The 22923-nt window shown below is 37.8% G+C and overlaps 1 protein-coding gene across 4 annotated transcripts in view; it reads right to left on the bottom strand.

The window, feature by feature from the left end:
- LOC136035380 (uncharacterized) overlaps positions 1-22923 on the bottom strand; it is a 101845-nt gene that overhangs the window by 55989 nt on the left and 22933 nt on the right. For all 4 annotated transcript variants that reach the window (XM_065717145.1, XM_065717147.1, XM_065717148.1 and 1 more), the window contains exon 4: positions 8089-8286. In XM_065717145.1, coding sequence (XP_065573217.1) covers positions 8089-8286 — 198 coding nt within the window. The remainder of the gene's footprint in view (positions 1-8088; positions 8287-22923) is intronic.

The raw sequence follows: 22923 nt of genomic DNA, 5'->3' as shown, positions 1-22923 counted from the left end.
TTCCAATGCGTGTGTGTCTGCCGTCGAACGTTTGCCAGGTTGCGTCTACATATTCTATTATTTCGGGAGACTTCAATCTCTTATTACTTGCTCTATTGTTAGGAAATTCCTTACTTAATTTAACAACAACAATCAGGGAATTAATTCTTTGAAGAACTTTCTTGATCTACAATTGCGGGTGTTATGACAGAACACTTCCGGTTAAAATCGCTTAAGTGCCCGTAGCAGCTAAAAAAAAGAGAATATCCACCCAATAGCTAACACTAATGCAATTAACTACTACATGAATTGGTATTATTTTTCAATTTTGCTTGTATCGAAGTCTATAAATCATTTCTGAATAGCAGTTTAAAAATTTACACGAAATTGTTCAACGTTGCATACTCTTATAGGCTTACAAGATGGAGTTGAATAATCAACATCAGCGCTAGGGGGGGAGTTTTCAGAAGGAGGTTGTTTTGTGGAATTTTTGGAAATTTGCACAATTTGGGCATTAAAAAACAATAAATGTATTAAATCTGGGTTACTGATATGCGGCATCTTGCAGAATTGTATTACCAAGGGATTATCACTTTTTTACCTTGCAAACTTTATATAAAACCGCTATTTCTCTACACTACCATTCACATTTATTTTTAAACCTCTGCTAGCCTTCTATTTTGGTTTTAATTTCTTCAATACTCCCATAATCATCCAAATGACGATCATTGTCTAGACAAGTTCATGCAGCATTGGCAGGGGATGCTCATGAGCCCTTGTGTTGGGTTATTGCCTCTGAATTATTTGTCTTTTTTACTGTTTTTAATATTTGTTATTATAATAATCTTACTCCGCCCCTCCAGTATCATTTTGGCACGCATAGCCACAGACTACTATTCTATCCTTCTGATTTGCACCTATTCTGACATTTCGACCTTCAGCGTGCATTCAACGTACTACCAATAGGGATCACTAAAAGAACCACATAATTTTTTATAAAATTGCGTTTGGGTTCTACCCACATATATGGGTACCGAACTTAAGTGTCTCATTTTTCACTTCCCTTCCTATTTTTAATGTTGCAGTGTTTTGGCTGGAAGAAAACTATTATACGAATATTTTCCCTAGAAATATAACATTAGAATCCAGCCCAATAGAATTATATCGCCGGAATATGTAGGCATGTCGTGCGCCATGACAAAACATTGTACCCAATTAATTGCTGTACTTGCGATAGCATGCACAACACAAATTCTACACGGCGCAACCCTCTGAACACGAACTGAATCTTGTCCATTAACTTTTTTTTTGCATACTGGTACACAATCATTGAATTTACTTCTCCGTGCGCACTTCGAGCATATAGCAGAAAAAAACGACCTCCCCTTACGACTGACATTAAATAGCACAAAGGTATCTGATAAGGAGACTCAAAGCGCTGGTAGGTCTGAGTGATTTTGAAAAGAGCCTGAAATGTGATATCATTATACCTTGTTATTATATCAAGATATCCCCAAGTCCGACTACGCCCTGCCACAGTCGTTCGGGCCATCTGCTAATAAAGTTGCTTAGTTGATTAATATTTTCTAGGATTCTTTACTTGTTTTGAATAAGTGGCTGAATCATTCGAATAGAATATTTCTTTTTGTAGCCAAAGGAAATCCGTTGATAAACAAATTTTAATGGTAGATACACGATTTAACAGAGGAGTAAACAACGAAGAAAATTGTCTCAAACTTTCATCAACTTAGGATAATTCCCGAAGTCTCAAATTGTTTGAAGGCTAGTAGAAAATGTTTCCACAACCTAGGGTCTGTATCTCCTGCTGTGTGCATCCGGCCCTTTTCTAAAGCCGCAAATGTAAACCTAGGCCGACTTTGAATTAAGACATCTGCATTTCTGTTTAACGTCAAACAGTTGAGTGTCAGCTAACAAGAGCTTCAAAGGACCACCTCTTTGTGAAAATGCTTAACCAGAAGATGCCTAAATTTTTGGAAAATACGTTGCCCAACAACGTTTTTATCCAATATCTTTTTTTCCAGCCACATCAAATATAATTTAAATCGATGAGTTTCAGGAACAAATTCAGGAATATAATTTTTTTGGAAGTTACCAGCAAAATCCAGTAGCTGCTGTTTAGAGAAAAAAAGAAAGCAAAACTATTTTACATCATTCGCATTTGCACTTAGCTTTACGTATGAAAAGTCAACTATTTCTACACCTTACTCAAAAGTCACATAGAATACATTATTTCAAAAATAAGACGGTGTATGAAATGACGTGGTTTTGCCCTCCATCCTTATAGGCATCTTTAGAGGGCGCCGGTCTTAAACTAATCGCTCCTACAACGCACAAGAAAATTACACAAGAAAAAAAACAAGTTTTTTAACTGAAAATAAGGAGCGACATTACAAATTAAAACGAACAGAAATTACTTCATATATCAAAGGGGCTTTTCCTCCTCAACGCCCCGCTCTTTACGCTAAAGTTTGACTCTGTCTCTCAACTCTACTTTTTAAAACATTAAAAAACTTTAGCGTAAAGAGCGGGGCGTTGATGAGGAAGCAGCCCCTTTCATATACGAAGTAATTTCTGTTTGTTTTAAGTTTCAATGTCGCTCCTTACTTTCAGTAAAAAAAACTTGTTTTTTTTGTATTTAATTTCTGAACGTTTTTGAATCAATGCATGTTTTGATTTTAGCTCTCCGCAGAGGAATAATTAAATATGCGTAATAATTTCTGTTCGTTTTAAGTTTTAATGCTGCTTCTTACTTCCAGTTGAAAAAACTTTTTCATATTTTGTTTCATTGTTTTTTTTTTTAATAATGCTAGAAAATCCTGCGCTCCCTTCATGGAAATTTTCTTCCCCCATGACAAATTGCTCAATGGAAAGTTCCCCCAACATATCCCCCTCTTCTCAATCCCTCCCCCAACCAAAAATCCCCCTGAAAACGTCTGTACACTTCCCAATAACCATTACTGTATGTAAGCACTGGTCAAACTTTGTAACTTGTAGCCCTTCCCACGGGGACTGTGGAGGAGTAAGTCGTCCCCAAAAACGTAGTTATAAGGTTTTTCGACTACGCTGAATAAAATGGCCATCTCAGAATTTTGATCCGTTGACTCTGGGAAAATAATTAGCGTGGGAGGGGGCCTAGGTGCCCTCCAATTTTTTTGCTCACTAGGTCACTGGAACTTTTCATTTCCGTTATAGTGAGCCCTCTCGCAACATTCTAGGACCATTGGGTCGATACGATCACCCCTGAAAAAAAAAGAAAAAAAAAAAAAAAAAAAAAAAAAAGAAATAAACACGCGTCCGTGATCTGCCTTCTGGCAAAAATACAAAATTCCACATTTTTGTAGATAGGAGCTTGAAACTTCTACATGAGGGTTCTCTGATACGCTGAATATGAAAGTGTGATTTTCGTTAAGATTCTATGACTTTTAGGGGGTGCTTCCCCCTATTTTCTAAAATAAGGCAAATTTTCTCAGGCTCGTAACTTTTGATGGGTAAAACTTATAGTGCCGGGTCGCTCCTTACTACAGTTCGTTACCACGAACTGTTTGATCTTGAACTTTGGGCAAAAACAGATGAGAAGTAGGCTACTAACAGACAAAGAAAAGTAAACTTTGATCAAGCCTAAAATATATGTTTGGTTTTCCCTTAAATAGGGCTCAAGAGGTCTTAAAAGGGTTCAAGAGGGCTAAAAGAGGGCTCACAAACGGGTTTGACTTCATCCAAATCAAAAAAAAATTCCTATCAGAGTAAGCCAGAAAAATTCACGAAATAAAGATATCTTCTCGCTGTATTGGATAAAGGCAATGGGTGTGCCTCTTAACTGTGACAGAAGCCAAGAATTTTAAACTAGAAGGAGCTTTATGTGACAGAGGGACAATGGAACGGTGAAATATCATTTAAAGAGCCCTTAGATAGGGGAACAATTGTACGATTTAATGTGATCTATTTAACTGTCGTTTTACTGAAAAGTTATTAGCTTTAGGATTCCTTCTTTCTTCGGATAGTTCAAACCTTTAGAGCTGGTATCACCAGAAGACATGTTTCGGCACGATTCAAAGTCGTCTGGTTTCATTATATTTCATGTTTTGGTAAAGTAAAAAAATAAAAAAGAAAAGGAAAGAAGGATTTAAAGAGGGATTTTGCGCCCTTCCAAAGTCTCAGATGGAGGATTAGATTATCTCTTCCTGGAAGAAGGGGAAGAGTGATTGAAACTATCTAATTTTTTGGCGTTTTAATGGATTACTTTTTTTTAAGAAACTGAGCAATTTCGCACTATAGATAGGAAATATCTGCGAAGAGGGGACCAACAGGCCCAAACCTCCACAGAATATAGAAAACCATCGTGTTTTTCCTCTATTTATCACACCCCTCACCCTCGTCCCCACCCCGTCACAAAAATTGCCACGCACTTACCTGCCAAAGCATACACCTTGTCCCTCTCTAGGCTACACTGTTTTGTCACCTCGTCGCTAAACTAAATTTATCAAGAAAACATTGTTCCAAGAAAGATAAAGCAAATACTTTTTTTTTTACAAATAAACGAGGCAGGGCATTTTGGGACAAATCTGGGAGCAATGGCTCTCAGCTCTTAGCCCACGCGAGACTTTTGTTTCGGGTAAAGGGAATTTCAGGCGAGGCATAAAAATTAACAGATTGTATGCAAACTATGAAAATAACAATTATACGAAACGACTAAAATCACAAAACACCTCAAAGAGGGGGGCCGAAATGGGTCGAAAGGCCCCACACTCTGCTTACATGTATGAGTAATATTCTCTTAATTTTTTAAGAAATAGCAGAAATGAAGTAAAAGAGGGTTACATAAACAGGAAATACAGCTAATTTGGTCCATAGCAATAAGCTGCGGCGGTTTCCTGGCACACCTGTAAACAACCCTCTCTCCAGAAGTTGGCCCAAAGAAACCTCAGAAAATAATAGGAAACTCTGAACTGGAAAACAAAAAAAAAACAATTCCTCATGTTTTTTTATGTGAGTATAATATTAATGCCTGCGCACATCGCCAGACTCACAAGCAGGTTTTTTCGGAGGGGGAGGGGGAACCAAAAATTCATAATATGGAAAATTGAATAAGAAGTACCCAGAAATTCAATAAAATAAGATTTCAAGGGGAGGGGGCATTCAGATGCGTGTTTGCCTTCACACGGGTAAACCTGCTTCTCGTCAAATGAGCAAAATCAAAGAGAAACTTATCATGAACTAGAAAATCTCTATGTTTGGGTGATAAAATTAAGAATAAATACCGTATATGCTCCAAATAGCATCGTCCTTAGAAATAAATGCTACTGTTAAGAATGTACGTAGGAATTTACTTCACTGAGGCTCAGAAATCAGGAAGGGAGAAACTTTATAAATAAGAAAAGGACCGTGCTTTCTTTTTATTTGATTCTTCAGGAGAATGGCAAAAAGGGCCTGAGCCCCACGTTCATTGCGTGCGTACCTGGATCTGGGATCGTGCGGCACTTCCGCTTTTAGTCTAAGGTAGCTTACTTAAGGAAATTTTTATTCTAGCAGCAAATAGTTTCACTGAACTTTCAAAAGAGACCACCCCTTCTTCGCAAACCATATAAAAGCGCTTTTCCTTAAAAAAATTACGCCGCAGTTAATAGTCATTGAATCCTTCTCAAATGAAATGTTTCGTTTTCCTTGCTAATGTAGCAGTTTATTCTATGTGTGCTCAAGGCGCCGAAGAGTAATTAAAAAGTCATTTGGCTGTTTTCTAAGAGAGAGAGCCAAGCAACTTAGAAGGGTCTTCGAAAATCAGGAAGGCACAACATGTAAACTTTAATGAAGCCTAACGGTTGAAAACAAATAAAAGCCAAGAAAGGAAAAGTAGGATAATCCAAACAAACCTTTGAAAAGATAAATTAACTGAAATAGGGATACAAAGAATTAGTTTACTAGAAATATTATATTCTTACTCATAATCACCAAAGTAATCGAGTGGATTAAGAAAAGAATTGAAGAAGTATTTAACAAAAGGACTATTAAAAAGAGTTAAGGTTATTGTCTTTAAGCAAACTCAAGGATAAGCTAAAAATCCATTTTTCTAACAACCGAGGAAATTCATCGATGATTTTATTGATGGTAGTGGTACGCTAACATAGAGAATATAGCCTACTATTCAACTAAATTCTGTGAAATCTTTTAAGATACTTTAGTTACTTTTATTCGATTTTCGTCCAGAGTATAAGGAGTTAACAAATTTAATTTCTTCTAGGTAAATGGATGCATTAAAATGTTAGTTTTTGAGGCCCAACCATCCGAAGTTCTGAAGTTTATTATTCATCGGTAAAAGAAAAAAATGGGAAAGAACAGCCAGGTAAATTTTTTGGAAATCCTCCTTCCATCATACCTTTGTGTGGACATATTACATTGCACTTGGACTCAAAAACAAGGAATTCTCCAATGATTTTCTAAGATATTTTTATTTGTATGATCAGCCCTCAGAGAAAGCAGCTTACAACAGACTGAATACTATTTTGCACATGGCCACAGGAATGGGGAATCAGCGCAGCATGCGAACTTTTTGAGACGCTTATTTACAAGAAATATTAATTTGATCTTAGTTCTCTGCATAATTTAGATAGGTAGATTTATGGCGATCTATTTATAATGTCCAAGGTCTTATATTACTATGAAGTCTGAAAAACCACAAAAGACTTGGGTTTTTTTTTTAAGATCTTCAGGGCCAGGAACCAATTGCCGGATCCTGTTTTATTTGTTCCAAGACTTGGAGCTTCGACTGATAATTGCTGATTTTAACTGTTTGATTTTTCCTATCTATTATTATCAAACCCTACCAGTTTTCTTTTGGGGGGAGGGGGTTAGGGGATTTTGATCAAATTCAGAAACTACCTGGGATCAAAACAATACCGAATATTACTGAAGAGGGGAAACAACCCGCGACTGACGCGGTTTGACTTACAGAGTTTTCTCCGCTGGTAAAGATACTCCTTTGATAGCGTTTCACTAGTACTTTCAAATAGAACTTGTATATTGCGGGCTTAAACTTCTTCAATGGCCGTGTTCACAGGAATTAAATGTAAAAAAAAAATTTAACTAAACGGCAAAAAATGATTCTGAAACTTAAAACGAACAGAAATTACAAAGAATGCAGAAATGAATTCTTGAACGAACCGAAATTACAATGAACAATCAGGGACATCTTAAAATGACATAAACTATTGCAAATAATGGCAGTGGCGGTGGCAGTAGGTGTAATTTACTGAAAACTAAATATATTTCTTAAACGGAAAGTTTTTTTTTAGTCAATTGCTTTTTCAGTACATTCGTAAGGAATTGGCTTGAAAACTAGAAATTGTCGACGAAAATAAAGATTTTAGAACAAATTAATTGTAAAAACTTGTTATGTCAATAGTACTAATAAATATGGGGTTTTACCACTCTGACCCACCCATTTCCTGCCTCCAAAGAAAAGAGTTTCATTTTCTTTTCCCTTAAAACTAAATAATTAGCTTAAATTGTAGGTTTCCCTCGGCCAGTATAGCTTACATACATTTCGAAAGGAATCGGTTTTAAAAGGAAAAAACTGTTCATGAAAATATAATGTCTGTTTTATTTAAGTGACATGAAGGTTGCAGAATGGCAGCCAATTTAGTATCCGGACGTCAGTGATAATTCTTATGATGAGTCGCTAGCATTACTCCCAACTAGTAGGGATCTTAGAGTTGTAAGAGATGATGCAGAGCAGCTTGTAGGAATTTTTATGGATTGACAACACTCAAGTTTTTGATCTGGGTATGGTAAAACCGGTTTCTATGTCAGCATTCGGAGATAATTAACTTAGCCTGAGTGAGATAAACTACTATACAGGTTATTTTAATTAAATATTTAACATACAGAGCTGAATAGGTTTGGTGTTTAATATAATGCGTTCTGGGCGGCCTGCTTTCTATAATTCTCTGTTGTAGTTTCCATAATTTTGTTTCTAAAGTATTATTTTTTCATCATAGTTTGGTATATTTCATTATGACTAACCTAACTTTACTTCTTGAGTGTGGTCGAGATAATCCGTACTAAAAAAAACATCAAGAAACATGCAGGACTTACCGAAGTCTTCAATTCGACAGTCCCTGAACTTCAGGCTAAGTCCAAAACCATAGGGACAATTAGAAATTTCTGATTCAGTTCCTGAACATTCAACCTGTGAGCCAGACCCATCAGTAACTGCATACCTTACATTAAACCGGCCATTCAAAGGACAGTATTCTTGCGCTACTACTGGCTCTCCCGTTAGCTCTTTGGTTTCTAAAAGAAAATAAAGAGTATTATCCAGGTATCTTGAAAAAACTTACAAAAAAATTATAAACAGAATTAAATTACACGAACAAAAAATTAACCAAACAACAAGTCCTTTTGTCTCGTAATTGCCATGACAAAACCCAAGACTTAAACGTAGTGCTAGATATTTAGTACTCTCCTAGACTTCGTGCGGGACAAATTAGTCGTCTACTCAATCGATTCAATGTATATTTGAGAGTCTAGTTTTTCTTTAGCTGATCGCCTAATCATACACCCACATCCTGGCAGAAGACTTGTAAGGCGAAAGCCAAGTTTGGCTTCGTGAGCCTCTTCGAAATCGTAAGCCATTACAATCTTGATTTAATTTAATAAGGGTTCGTTCCCATGGCCAAGACATATTGATTTAAATCCAATCTTAGATACGGAGGCGTCAATGGGTATAAGAGAGGCGTGAGTATAATGGGTATAAGAGAGGGAATATTGTTTGGTGTGAAGTAAAAATAAAAATGAGAATCCTTGAAGAGTGACCTTGGTCGACTGTATTGACTGAAAAAGAGATAAGTAATCTTAATCATTGAATCAATAGTCGTTCAATAGCCGGGAATACATAGTGATTCAGAAGTAGACTGATTCTTATCAAACGCAAATCCAATGGAATTAGTGTACTAGCCCAAAATTTAGTGAGGAAACTTCAAATGTGTATTCCCCCTTGTTATTTTTCTGCTTCAGTGATAATATTTTTTTAATTGTACAAATCTGAAGAATCATCGCGTATATGTTGGCTTAAATGAAATGACAACCTGTAGCATTTTTTCTTCGTTCAAACAATTTACTTCTCCAGATTTCATGAGTTTCAAAATGCATTCTTTGTTTGGTTACACCGAACTTTTATGTTTATAGCGCTTACTTCGAACATCTTATTGTGTATAGTCTAGAGCTATTGAAAGTTCTTCACATAATTGTTGGTTTATGTTGCATCCCTCTTTCATCCCTCAGTTCTTAGTTCTATGAGTATGCCCTAGAAACGTATAGACGGACGATAGACTTATCTATCGACAAATGAACTGACATCATTTTTATACAATCCTAAAAAGGGCTTATGCCAGATTTGCCTCTCACTCACTCGGACTATCTGTCTTGACCTTTTCTACAATTCAAATTCCGCCTCAGTGGAAAAGAAATTGAACTGAAGGCGTCTTGCATCTATATAATCGGTAATACCAACTCTATTCCAGTAAAAAAAAAAGGTGATAACTTTTTTCTTTGTGAATCCAAAGGGATAAGATGATAAAACTCATCCAGAGCGGACAAGAGATAAGATAGTAAAACTCATCCAGAGCGGACAGACTTGTAAATAGTTGAATGATTGAATAGCTGATATTTATGGGGTAAATTGAGGCAATAAAAGCGATAATAGTTGGAAGACAAGAGTCCTAGATGAAGCGATAGGACAGTGCCCGCAGTAAGGCGTACAACCTACGCTGTCAACACTAATGACTTATGGTGTTCAAGTTTCCTAAATATCTTTGTTAAATAGGAGCTTGCTACGAAAAAAAGAAAACAAATTCCTGACAATCAGACCAATTACTATCAGTCTAGGAATGTACATTTAAACTTGGCTTCATAAGAATGTGTTTTTTCCAGTGCATTCGAATTAATTTACTCCGTTGAAAAGAACTTTTTGCATGTGACACTTGAAGAATTTTAGTTTCACAAGTAGGTCTGGAATATGGAGAGTCAGCCAATTCCGCGAAATCTCATTTTTGAGAATAAGGCTATAATATTACACCCCAGAATCAAAGAAACCTACTATGGTGACAAAAAAATAAAATAAAAATGAAGCGAATAATTCAAGATTCGTCAGGAATATAGCATTCTTTAGCCTGATGTTCCATCTTTTTGTTTATCAATTTATGGGAACGAAATAGCAGCAGGCCGGAGGCTTATCTCTTACATGTTAAATTTTTAAATAATTTTGTCATTGGATGCTTCAATTTTCTATTATGGATTGACAAATAAACAAATGACTTAACAATTGATTTTCGGTAAATCTGAAAAGAATAGGTTTAAAAGGAAGAAAGTTTCGGTACAATTTTATTACGTATCAGATAATGAACCTAGATTGATTATTTAAAACATAGTGATATTAATTACTGAAAGTCTCAGCAATTTTCGATCTTTTAATGTTACAATTAAAAAAAAACTATTTTGAATCTAATTTGTTTTCAATCAAGCGCAAAATATGCTCTGGTTTTCAGGGGGAGGTAGCTCTACTCTTATTTGCGATTTCTTCTGTTAGATTAAGTTTGATTTTCAATTTAGTTTATGTTTGTTTTAGTTTATTCATTCAAAGCACTATCCGCACTACCTACTATATTCATTTTGATTTCTGCTCGTGTTAAGTTTGATTTATTATGTGACTTTATTTCTGCTCGTCTTGTGTTTTAATTTGGCTTGTTACTTTTGCTTGGAATACTTTTTTGATTTTTTTTTTTAAACTAGTCTACCTAAAAGCCTAGTCTACCTAAAAGTCTTTGAATTTCTCAAGGATGTACTTATATACAAAAAAAAGAAAGAAAAAAAAAGACTATGTGGATCCCGAGGTGATTCTAGATGGATTACAGTGTCAAGGACATACACCACAGGGAAAAGGTTGAGGCTTCTATTGTCTTAAGGAATTCCAAAGTTGCCCCAAGGGACAACTGCAAAGGAGGTGTCGGTGCTTGTATGATATAGCCCCAGCCATTCAAGTTGTTCATTCATTGACGCAGATAACTTCGAAGACCACATTGCCTTTCCATGACGAAAGTAAAACAGTTCAAAATAGGGATGGAACTTTCGATTAAAAGGTTTCATCCCTATTTTAAACTGTTATACTTTCATTGACGCATTGTAAAACCGTTTTTTTTTTCGTTAGTTTCTTTCAGCTTAGCATGAGACAAGACAAAGAGAGGTGACTGAATAGATGGAAAATATATAATTCGGGCTACATATTTGCAAATATATGGCCCGAACTATATATAGCCTGGGAGTGGGAACAAAGTATTTGGACAGGTTGAAGTTAAAAAACAATTCTTACTACACAATATGTAGAATACTTGTACCTAACACAGTAGGCATGCAGACCCGCTGTGGTTTATGCCTACCCCCCCCCCCCCAGTGTAGAAATATATAGCCCAAACTTGTTTCTAAATTATTATATTTTTACCACACTTAGATATATTTCGTTAGGACTGAGCGTCAGAAAAACAGATTTTACTTAGATGAAGAATATTAGGTCGGGGTTTCTCATTTAAGTGCAGAGAAGTCTGTACTGTTAGACTGAATATCAGATTATATTTGTTTTGTTTTTCTCCAGGTGTGATTCCATCGAACCAATGGTCTTAGAAAGTTGGGAGAGGATTCATTTGACATAAATTATAATATTGTCTAGTCTTCTTAAGTTATGGAAGATATTTAATACCACAGTGAAGAGAAATTTTCTGCTATTTTGTGCCTTCAAGTAACAATGTATTTTAAAAGAGGGTGAAATTGCCGTGAAATGCAAATTGTAAGACAACCGATAGATTTGACATGTTTTTTGCCACAAGATTTGTCATTTCATGTATTTAGCCCCTCCCATATTTAAAAAGATGAAAAATCGCTCTTCTTCATGGCTAACATACATTTCATTATTTGCTCCTATTTCTCTATGCCAAGACAAGCAGGTTGCCGCAAGATCACATGAATATGTCTAACTGCTCATTTTGATGCTCCTGCCTTTCCTTCCTTGACTCTTATAATCCCAATAAAGCCAATGTGAGGTGTCAGATGGCACCTTCAGGAATAAAACGACTGGGAAGCATAACAACAGCTAAGAGCTCATATGGCACTTGTGACGAGGCCGGAAGAGCCAAGAGCTCATATGGCATGAGCTCTAGCGAAATTCTAAGAATCAATAGATTGATTTAAAAGGAAAATCAGAGGCTTAATGCCGGTCAGGATTTCAAATAAGAGCTCGGAGTCACGAGGTCTCTCTAAATATCAAAATTCAGTAAGATCCGATCACCCACTCGTAAGCTAAAAATACCTCGTTTCTTCTAATTTTTCCTCTCCCTTCAGCCCCTCAGATGGTCGAATCGGGGAAAACGACCTTACCAAGTCAATTTTTGCAGCTCCCTGACACGCCTACCAATTTGCATCGTCCTAGCACGCCCAGAAGCACCAAATTCGCCAAAGCATTGCACCCCTACCCCTAACTCCCACAAAGAGAGCGGATCCAGTACGGTTACGTCAATCAAGTATCTACGACATTTGCTTATTTTACCCACCAAGTTTCATCCCGATCTCTCCACTCTAAGCGTTTTATGAGATTTCCGGTTTCCAAGATTTCTGTTTCTCCCTCCAACCCTAACTCACCGCGTCCCATGCCAGTCATAATGGTCGTTGACAAACCAGCTGAGATTGTTGAGGAACTTACATACCTTGACTCTATCTTCTCAAATGACGGATCAATCCTCAAAGATTTAATGTACCGATTTGCCAAAGCCTCAGCAGTAGTGGGAAGACTAAGTGCCCTTTGGAGGAAACCTTCTATTAGTCGTAGGACCAAGATGCGCATATAAAATGCTTCGGTGGAATCCGTGCTTCTTTACGGAGCCGAAACCTGGCCAGCCACTCAGTCTGTGCTTAGCACCGTAAATATAGCCCAAACAAAACATCTTCTCCGCATTGAAGGACTACGCTGGCACAATTTTGTTAGCAACGGGAACCTCCTGGCATTAACTTCTCAAACGCCCTTCTCAGTCCAACTCGCCCAACGAACACTACGCTGGTACGGACATCTCCTTCGCATGCCCACCGACACTCCCGCCCGAACGATTTTTGACTTTGATGCTGCACGGCGGGAAACGCCCAAGAGGTCGTCCTCCAACCTGATGGAAGGACACGACAGGTGCTTTCTTAGCAATGGCAAATATTCAGGAGAACGTCCACATCCTTGCAAGGGACCGGTCTAAATGGAGCACCATGTAGCACCACTCTCGACGCCGGAAGCATTTTGGCAGGAGCATTAAGTCAAGTAAGTCAAGTCTCCAACCCCCTATGTCCCCGGATCCTGTTTGAATTAAAAATGGAGCATCTGAGACATAAGATCCTTCTATATATCAAGTTTCATTAAGATCCGATCACCCGTTCGTAAGATAAAGATTCCTTAATTTTCACGTTTTCTAAGAATTCTGGTTTCCCAGAAATATCAAATTTCATTAAGATCTGATCACCTGTTCGTAAGTTACAAATACCTCATTTTTTATAATTTTTCCGAATTACTCCCCCCCAACTCCCCCAAAGAAAGCGGATCCGTTCCAGTGATGTGTATCACGTATCTAGGACTTCTTCTTATTTTTCCCACCAAGATTCATCCCGATCCCTCTACTCTAAGCGTTTTCCAAGATTTTAGTCCCCCTCAACTCCCCCAATGTCACCGGATCCGATCGGGATTTAAAATAAGAGCTCTGAGGTACAATATCCTTCTTAATGTCAAATTTCATTAACATCCGATCACCGGTTCATAAGTTGAAAATGCCCCATTTTTTCTAATTGTTCCAATTTAACCGCCCCCCACTTCCCCAGACGGTCGAATCGGGGAAAATTCAATTTCTAGTTTAATGTGGTCTGGTTTCTGATACGCCTGCCAAATTTCATCGTCCTAGCTTACCTGGAAGTGTCTAAACTAGCGAAACCGGGACAGAGAGACAGACAGACCGACCGACCGACAGAATTTGCGATCGCTATATGTCACTTGGTAGATACCAAGTGCCATAAAAGGGTACCATTACATTCTCCATGGTCAAAAAGCTTTAAACTGAGGTTACGATCCCAAATCTTGCATACAACCCTCAGTATGCTTAATAAGGAAAAAATAAAAGCACACTTTAAAAAAAAAACTACCTAAAGAAACAATATAATTTATTTATTTTTATTTTTAACGAAAAAACGAACTTTTATTAACATTAGAGGGTGCTAGGAAGTAAAATCTGTATTAAATATCCTATTTTGACAAAAAATTTGAAAATTTCAAAAACATATTGACTTTTTAGTTTCATCGCATGTAATAGAAACTGCATCACAGTGATATAGGAGTTGAGTAATGTACCAATGGAAAATTTATTTATTTATTTTTTTTTTAATGCTCGTTTAAGGCATGGCCTCTTACATAGGCTAGTTTCTACTCCTTTCCTGTTTCGTATTCGCGCTTTGATTTTCATGGGAAAATCTTTTATTCACTTAATCCTCCTAATATGGGCATGACATAATGTTTTGTAGTTAATATAGCCCTTGATGAATATCGCACTCAGTATGCATTATCTAGGGATCGCTGTAGATATCTTTTCCAAAAATAAACACGTTTTTCGATTTTGGTAAACTTTCGATTGAGGTTCTTCTCCGCCGTGTCAAAAAAAACCTCTCATATGAGCAACAGCGGGTTACCGACAGCATGTTTTTTTTTTATGGCACTTGGTGTCTACCAAGTGACATATAGCGATCGCAAATTCTGTCGGTCGGTCTGTCGGTCCCGGTTCTGCTAGTTTAGGCACTTCCAGGTAAGCTAGAACGATGAAATTTGGCAGACGTATCAGGAACCAGACCAGATTAAATTAAAATTTGTCCCTTCCCCAGTTTGACCGTCTGGGGAGAGTGAAGGGACGGTTAAATCGGACAAAATAGAAAAAATGAGGTATTTTTAACTTACGACCAGGTGATCGAACCTTAATGAAATTTCATAGTTAGAAGGACTTCGTAACTCAGATCTCTTATTTTAAATCCCGACCGGATCCAGCGTCATTAGGGAGGAGTTGGGGGGAACCATAAATCTTAGAAAATACTTAAGACGGAGAGATCAGGATGAAACTTGGTGGGAAGAGTAAAACAAGTCCAAGATACGTGACTGATACAACCGAACCGGATCTGCTCCGGATCCGGTGACACTGGGGGGAGTTGGGGGGACCTATAATCTTGGAAAACGCTTAGAGTGGAGGGATCGGGATGAAACGTGGTGGGAAAAATAAGCAGAATTCTTAGATACGGGATTGACATAAACACAGCAAATCCGCTCTATTTGGGGGAGTTGGGGGGAGGGTTAATTCTGAAAAAATAGAAAAAATGAGGTATTTTTAACTTATGATGGATTGATCGTATCTTAATGAAATTCCATACTTAAACGGAAATCGTAACTCAAATAACTTATTTTCAATCCCGACTGGATCCAGCGTCACTGGGGGGGGGGGAGTTGGGGGGGGGACGGAAATCTCGGAAAACACTTAAAGTGGAGAAATTAGGATGAAACTTGGTGTTGAGAATAAAAACATGTCCAAGATACGTGACTGACATAACCAGACCAGATCCACTCTCTTTGGTGGAGTTGGGGGGGGGGGGAACAATTTAGAAATGAGGTATTTGTAACTTACGAACGGGTGATCAGATCTTGATGAAATTTGATATTTAGAAGGATCTTGTGCTTTAGAGTTCTTATTTTAAATCCCGACCAGATCCGGTGACATTGGGCGGAGTTGGAGGGGGGAAACCAGAATTCTTGGAAAACTTGAAAATTGAGGTATCTTTATCTTACGAATGGGTGATCGGATCTTAATGAAACTTGATATATAGAAGAATCTTATATTTCAGATGCTCCATTTTCACTTCGAATCGGATCAGAGGACATAGGGGGTTGGAGGGGGAAACAGAAATCTTGGAAAACTCTTAGGGTGGAGAGATTGGGATGAAACTTTTTTGGGAAGACTAAGTACAAGTTATAGATACGTGATTGACATAATTGGAACGGACCTGTTCTATTTGGAGGAGCTGGAAGGGGGGTGTTAATTTAGAAAAAAATTAGAAAAATTGAGGTATTTTAAACTTAAGAACGGGTGACCGGATCTAAATGATATTTGATATTTAGAAGGAACTCATGTCTCAGAGCTCTTATTTCAAATACCAACCAGATTTGTTGACATTGGGGGGAGTGGGAGAGGGAAACCGAAAATCTTGGAAAACGCTTAGAGTGGAGAAATCAGGATGAAACTTGGTGGGTAGAATAAGCAAATATCATAGATACGTGATTGAAGTAACCGTACTGGATCCGCTCTCTTTGGAGGGGGGGTTAGGGGGTGGGGTTAAGTGTTTGGCGAGTTTGATGCATCTGGACGCGCTAGGACGATGAAAATTAGTAGGCATGTCAGGGAACTGCACAAATTGGCTTGATAAAGTCGTTTCCCCCAATTTGACCATATGGGGGGGGGGCTGAAGGGAGAGGAAAAATTAGAAAAAAATGAGATATTTATAACTTATCAGTGGGTGATCCGATCTTAATGAATTTTGATATTTAGAAGGACCTCGTGACTCAGAGCTCCTATTTTAAATCTCGACCAGCATTAAGCCCCTGATTTTCATTTTAAATCAATCTATTGATTCTTACAATTTTGCTAGAGCTCATATCATACGAGCTCTTGGCTCTTCCAGCCTCGTCACAAGTGCCATATGAGCTCTTAGCTCTTGTTTTCTCTTCTTTTCGAGTGTAAAACGGTTAGTTCACAACGAACTCTAACGTCCCAGAAGGATGTTATTTTGGTGTTTTCAAGAAAAGTATATGGTTTGATTGAATTTGCTCTCAAAAGTTCAAACTTCAGAACTAGATTTAAATATCCACTCTCACTCTTGGACATGATCTAATTAGGATTTCTTCGTGCAAGACTAGGGAATACTTGTTGCTAACTATAAAGCTATACGAAAAGAAATTTTTGCTTTCCCCTTAAAACGGATGAATTAAGAGAGAAAAACAACTTTAGTACTTAGTTGACCATCGAAAATAGGCAAAACCCATTGGTCAACCGCAAATTGTTAAAACAAAAGACAAAAAAAAAAACGTCGTGGGCTGTTTGGCAAGCTCGCAGTGAGGCTAATGGTCTCTGGTCCAGGAAACGGGAACTTCACTTTGGAAAGTATCCAAAGAGGTGTAAATTAATATAAATGTGTGTGAATTAAATGGAAATAATCATACAAGACATGAAAACTAACAGTAGACATGACAGGAGTGTACATTTTGGCAGCAGTATAATAGCCAGGAGGAGAGGATCTAGAAGGAAGAGGGAGGCATATAGGTCAGATCCCCTTCCAAGCTGTATATAATATATTAAAATGATAGAAACCTTTACTGAAGCATACGGTTTTAAGGCATATCGGCTGCCCAAATTATAGTATGTTCATTGAAAAAAAAAGAAGAAGAAAAATTGAGCATTTTACGAGCATAAGTCTAGAATCACGGTTATGCTTAGAAAATGTTTAGCAATGGGTTCTTTTCATCAAGGGTGCATCCAAAATTTGTTCAGATGGTAGGGTAAAATAAAAACCAAAACCACATAAAACAATCTGTTTATATGCATTTTATTACGTTTTTACCAGTCAGACGAAAAATTTCGGGGGTTGGGGGTAAAATCTCCTAGCCCTCCCTCGGGTACAGCTTTGCTTGTTGTATATTTCTTTGCCGTTGAAATTATACTGTGTTTTCAACATCATTTTAACTCAATGGTGTGTTTGTATCTACAGTTGCATAAATTTCAAACTCAGGCGACAGTTTGCATCGGTGCGTTTAAAACGACACAGCAGCAGTCAAATTTGATACACGTGTTTTTATGGCACTTGGTATTAACCAAGTGACATATAGCAGTCGCCAATTCTGTCGGTCTGTCGGTCTGTCGGTCTGTCTGTCCCGGTTTTGCTACTTTAGGCACTTCCAGGTAAGCTAGGACGATGAAATTTGGCAAGCGTATCAGGGACCGCAGCAGATTAAATTAGAAATAGTCGTTTTCCCGATTTGACCATCTGGGGGGGAGTGGGGGCCCGGTTAATTCGCAAAAAATAGAAAAAATGAAGTATTTTTAACTTATCAGCGGGTATTTGGATCTTAATGAAATTTCATGTTTGGAATGATATTGTGTCTTAGAGCTCTTATTTTAAATCCCGACCGGATCTGATGACATTGGGGGGAGTCGGAGGGGGAAAACCTAAAGTCCCGGTTTTGCTACTTTAGGCACTTCCAGGTAAGCTAGGACGATGAAATTTGGCAAGCGTATCAGGGACCGGACCAGATTAAATTAGAAATAGTCGTTTTCCCGATTTGACCATGTGGGGGGGGGAGTAGGGGCCGGTTAATTCGGAAAAATAGAAAAAATGAAGTATTTTTAACTTATGAGCGGGTGATTGGATCTTAATGAAATTTGATGTTTGGAATGATATTGTGTCTCAGAGCTCTTATTTTAAATCCCGACTGGGTCTGATGACATTGGGGGGAGTTGGAGGGGGGAAACCTAAAATCTTGGAAAACACTTAGAGTAGAGGGATCGGGATGAAACTTGATGGGAAAAATAAGCGCAAGTCCTAGATACATGATTGACATAATCGGAACTTATTTGTTCTCTTTGGGGTAGTTGGGGGGGGGGGAGTAAGTCTTAAAAATTAGAAAAATGAGGTATTTTCAACTTGCGAACGGGTGATCGGATCTCAATGAAATTTGATGTTTAGAAGGATATCGTGTCTTAGAGCTCTTATTTTAAATCCCGACCAGATCTTGTGATGGGGGCGGGGAGTTGGGAGGGGGAACCTAAAACTTGGAAAACACTTAGAGTGGAGGGATCGGGATGAAACATGGTGGGAAAAATAAACACAAGTCCTAGATAGATGATTGACATAAACGGAACGGATCCGCTCTCTTTTGGGTAGTTGGGGGGGGGGGGGGTTAATTCTGAAAAATTAGAAAAAATGAGGTATTTTTAACTTACGAACGGGTGATTGGATCTCCATGAAATTTGATTTTTAGAAGGATATCGTGGCTCAAAGCTCTTATTTTAAATCCTGACCGGATCTGGTGACATTGGGGGAAGTTTGGGGTGGGGAGACCTAAAATGATGGGAAACGCTTAGATTGGAGGGATTGGGATGAAACTTGGTTGGAAAAATAAGCAAAAGTCTTGCATACGTAATTTACATAATTGGAACGGATCCGCTCAATTGCGGGGGGGGGGGTAATTCTGAAAAATAAGAAAAATAACGTATTTTTAACTTACGAAGGAGTGATCGGATCTTCATGAAACTTCATATTTAGAAGGACCTCGTAACTCTGATATCTTATTTTAAATCTCAACCGGATCAAACGTAATTAGGGGGGGGCAGTTGGGGGGACCGGAAATCTTAGAAAATACTTAAAGCGGTGAGATCAGGATGAAACTGGATGGGAAGAATAGAAACCTGTCTAAGATACGTGACTGACATAACTGGACCGGATCTGCTCTCTTTGGTGGAATTGGGAGGGGGGAGGTAATTTTGAAAATTGAGGTATTTGTAACTTACGAAAGGGTGACCAGATCTTAATGAAATTTGATATTTAGAAGGATCTTGTGCTATAAAGTTTAACTTTAGGTTCTGACCTTCTCACAAGTGCCAAATGAGCTCTTGGCTCTTGGCTCTTCCGACCTCGTACCATATGAGCTCTCGGCTCTTCCGACCTCGTCCAAATGAGCTCTTGGCTCTTCCGACCTCGTACCATATGAGCTCTCGGCTCTTCCGACCTCGTCACAAGTGCCATATGAGCTCTTAGCTCTTGTTTGCTTTTCTTTCATCATACCTAGGAGTGAAGACTAGTACTGTTGCCTAGTTTTACTTTTCATTCCTGTGTCTTGACACGAAGCTTAACAAAGACACATTCCGATGAACGTTTGATTACCTCAATATTTGCACGCCTTTTGTTTCACTCTGATATGGGAAAACGGAAATAGTAGTGAATTAACTGGAATTTTTGACAATTAACTCGCAAACTCGTAAACATTCTCAGCTTCACTAAAATTGTGTCGAACAATCATAGCTAAAGGGTAATAGCTACTGAAAAACTACCCCAACCACCTGTTTCAATGAAAAAATTTAGAATCCGTTTCTGTTGGCCACCTGGTTTCCGGCGGTCTTCAACTTTGAAGAAATAATTCTGAGGATCTTTGGGTCATTAAATAGTTGAGCTGAGTGGCCAAGCGAAACTGTGGTTTATGCAGTCTCACGAACGCCGTCCTTAAGTACTCACAATCGACCGAAAAAAAACAACAAATAAACATATATTAAAATTTTTAAACCTGCAAAATGCTTGTAGGAGAAAAATAAAAATGTGTGGGAGATGAAAACGGAAATGTCGCTCCAGGAAGGAAGTAGCAGCTGATAATGACAAATATTTAAAACGAAGTAACGCTTCCTCTTCACATTGAAAGTTAAAAGCATAAGATAACTGTAATTGCAAGTCTTATATTGACCGTTGAAAGTCAAAACACTATTTGGTACTTGTCGGCTATTGGAAACACATTCAAGAATTATGCTTAGGCTACATCTCAGAAAACCGGTTTCATAAATACAAAAACAAGTGACGGATGATACAATGCATCGGACCTGTATAATTTGGGCTATATATTTGACATTAGGGGGGAGGGACTAGGTTTCCACAATTTTGTTTCTTAAGTATAATTTTATCATCATGTTTTGTTTTATTTCATTAGGATTAATTTAACTTTACTTTTTGGGTATCTTTCCAATAACCGACAAGCGCCCACTATTTCTGCGATTTCGTAGTTTTGGGTAACTGCAAGGTTTTGACAGTGAGCAATTGTTTCCGATTTTAGAAGTTTTAAAGAGGCAGGAGAAGGAGGAGTGTTTATAAGTTATTCCAGCTCAGGTGATCTTACGCTGCAACGGTCGTAGCAGCAGCATAAGGAGGTTAATCTATCTCTGAGGTCTTAGTTCATTTTTTACAGCTCTGCTGAATCAATTGGTGACACATAAAAAACTTAAATCCGTCGAGGTTCTTTAGGCAGGTTACGTTATGCCTCACCATTTTCCACATAATAGTAGATTAATGAAAATAAAGATATAATGTGGTGCTAAACATAGCAAAATATATACAACATTCAGTAGGGTGACGACAGTGTTGCCACCCAATGAAAAAATCACTAGATGCTAGTGATTTTTTGGTTGATTTAGTGATTTTTTTTTTCAATAATCTAGTGGTTTATCTGCAGATTTATTGATTTTTTTGTTTAGGCAACACCAAAAATAACTAGAAATAGTGATAAATCACTAGGGCTAGCAACCCTTGGTGACGACCTTGCGTTCCAATGTATTATACAATCCGATAATGATCTTAAAGCAAACCAGAGTGTACTGTACCATTTCAGCCATTAGTCATAAAGTACAGACTTCTTAAAGGAAAAGACGGGAATTGCTGCACCTTCAATTTCGTTAATTTAAAATCTATAACAAAGTAACTTTCATCTGCTGTAGTTCAAAACTTGATTTGAAACAATTGAAATTATTTTGATTTTGGGTGGCCGACATGTCTTATCTTAATGGAATCAACATCTAACACTCCAACCACAATTTATGATATTTCATAAACCAGATCAGGCAAAGGTCCAAGTGTAAGTCAAACCTCTATCAGTTTAAAAATAGATGATTCCATTTGAGCTAATAAGGTCAGCAAAGTACATTAAATGAATATTTAAGAAGGATCAATCCCAATTCAGTTTTGTTCCTTGTTGCTATTGATAGACTATGATTTTTTTCGATAGCTTCTTCTTACATTGAGATAAATTATGGCAGGGTGGTCATTAGTTTTATCTTGAAAGCGTCCGAGACCCGGCTATATGTTTCTAACTAGCTTGCAGGTCTTCAAAATGAATGTTTGCTTTCTACGGAGTATAAACAGTGTCTAAATGTGATCACTAGGCAAATGTTAATTTATCTAATCTGTAGGAATGTTCCTAGTTCCAATGATTCTGCTTCTGAAAGTCCTGGTTGTAGCTTAGAAGATCAAAACTGCGGTACCACTTTTCTATCAGGCATGTTTAAATATCAGGAGCAGCGAGCTGGCGGATTCCGAATGTACTCTATGCCTCTATCCAGATTTCAGGTGGAGGGGAGTTACATAAAACTATACAAAAGGCAAAAAATTGTTACATTTATACTAGTAAAAAAAAATATGAGATGGGAGGAGTCTAACCGGGTATCAAATGTCAATAATTTTTCCAATGCCGCTGCCACTAAAATATCGGCGATATGGATATAGAAGTAGCCTATGTTCTAAGCAATTTATTCCAACAATAATCAGCTGAACTATAGGAGAGACATTTTGCCTTTGGATAAAAATGTATTACCCATATCTAAAGCTGCTATGGCTCGATTGAGTCTTAGCAATAATCCTTAAGAAAACATGTGATTAGAGCATCTTTCTATGTTTATCATAGCAAATAATAGCTCAATCTACATCTATTGAGGCCTCTAACACTCAGAAGTGAGAATAAAGGGGCAGGTTCCGCAGAAAGAAAGGAAAACACACACACACACACATATATATATATATATATATATATATATATATATATATATATATATATATATATATATATATATATATATATATATATATATATATATACTAGCTGTTGGGGTGGCGCTTCGCGCCACCCCACCACCTAGGTGGTGGGGGCGCTTCGCGCCCCCCCCCCCCCAAGCCCCCCCGCGCGCGTAAGTCGTTACGCGCCATATTAGTTACGCGCCATTGTAGTTGTGTCCCTATGTCCCA

Source organism: Artemia franciscana, chromosome 14 (genome assembly GCF_032884065.1).
Source record: "Artemia franciscana chromosome 14, ASM3288406v1, whole genome shotgun sequence".
NCBI classification, from domain to species: domain Eukaryota; kingdom Metazoa; phylum Arthropoda; class Branchiopoda; order Anostraca; family Artemiidae; genus Artemia; species Artemia franciscana.
This window is presented reverse-complemented; position numbering and strand designations above follow the sequence as displayed.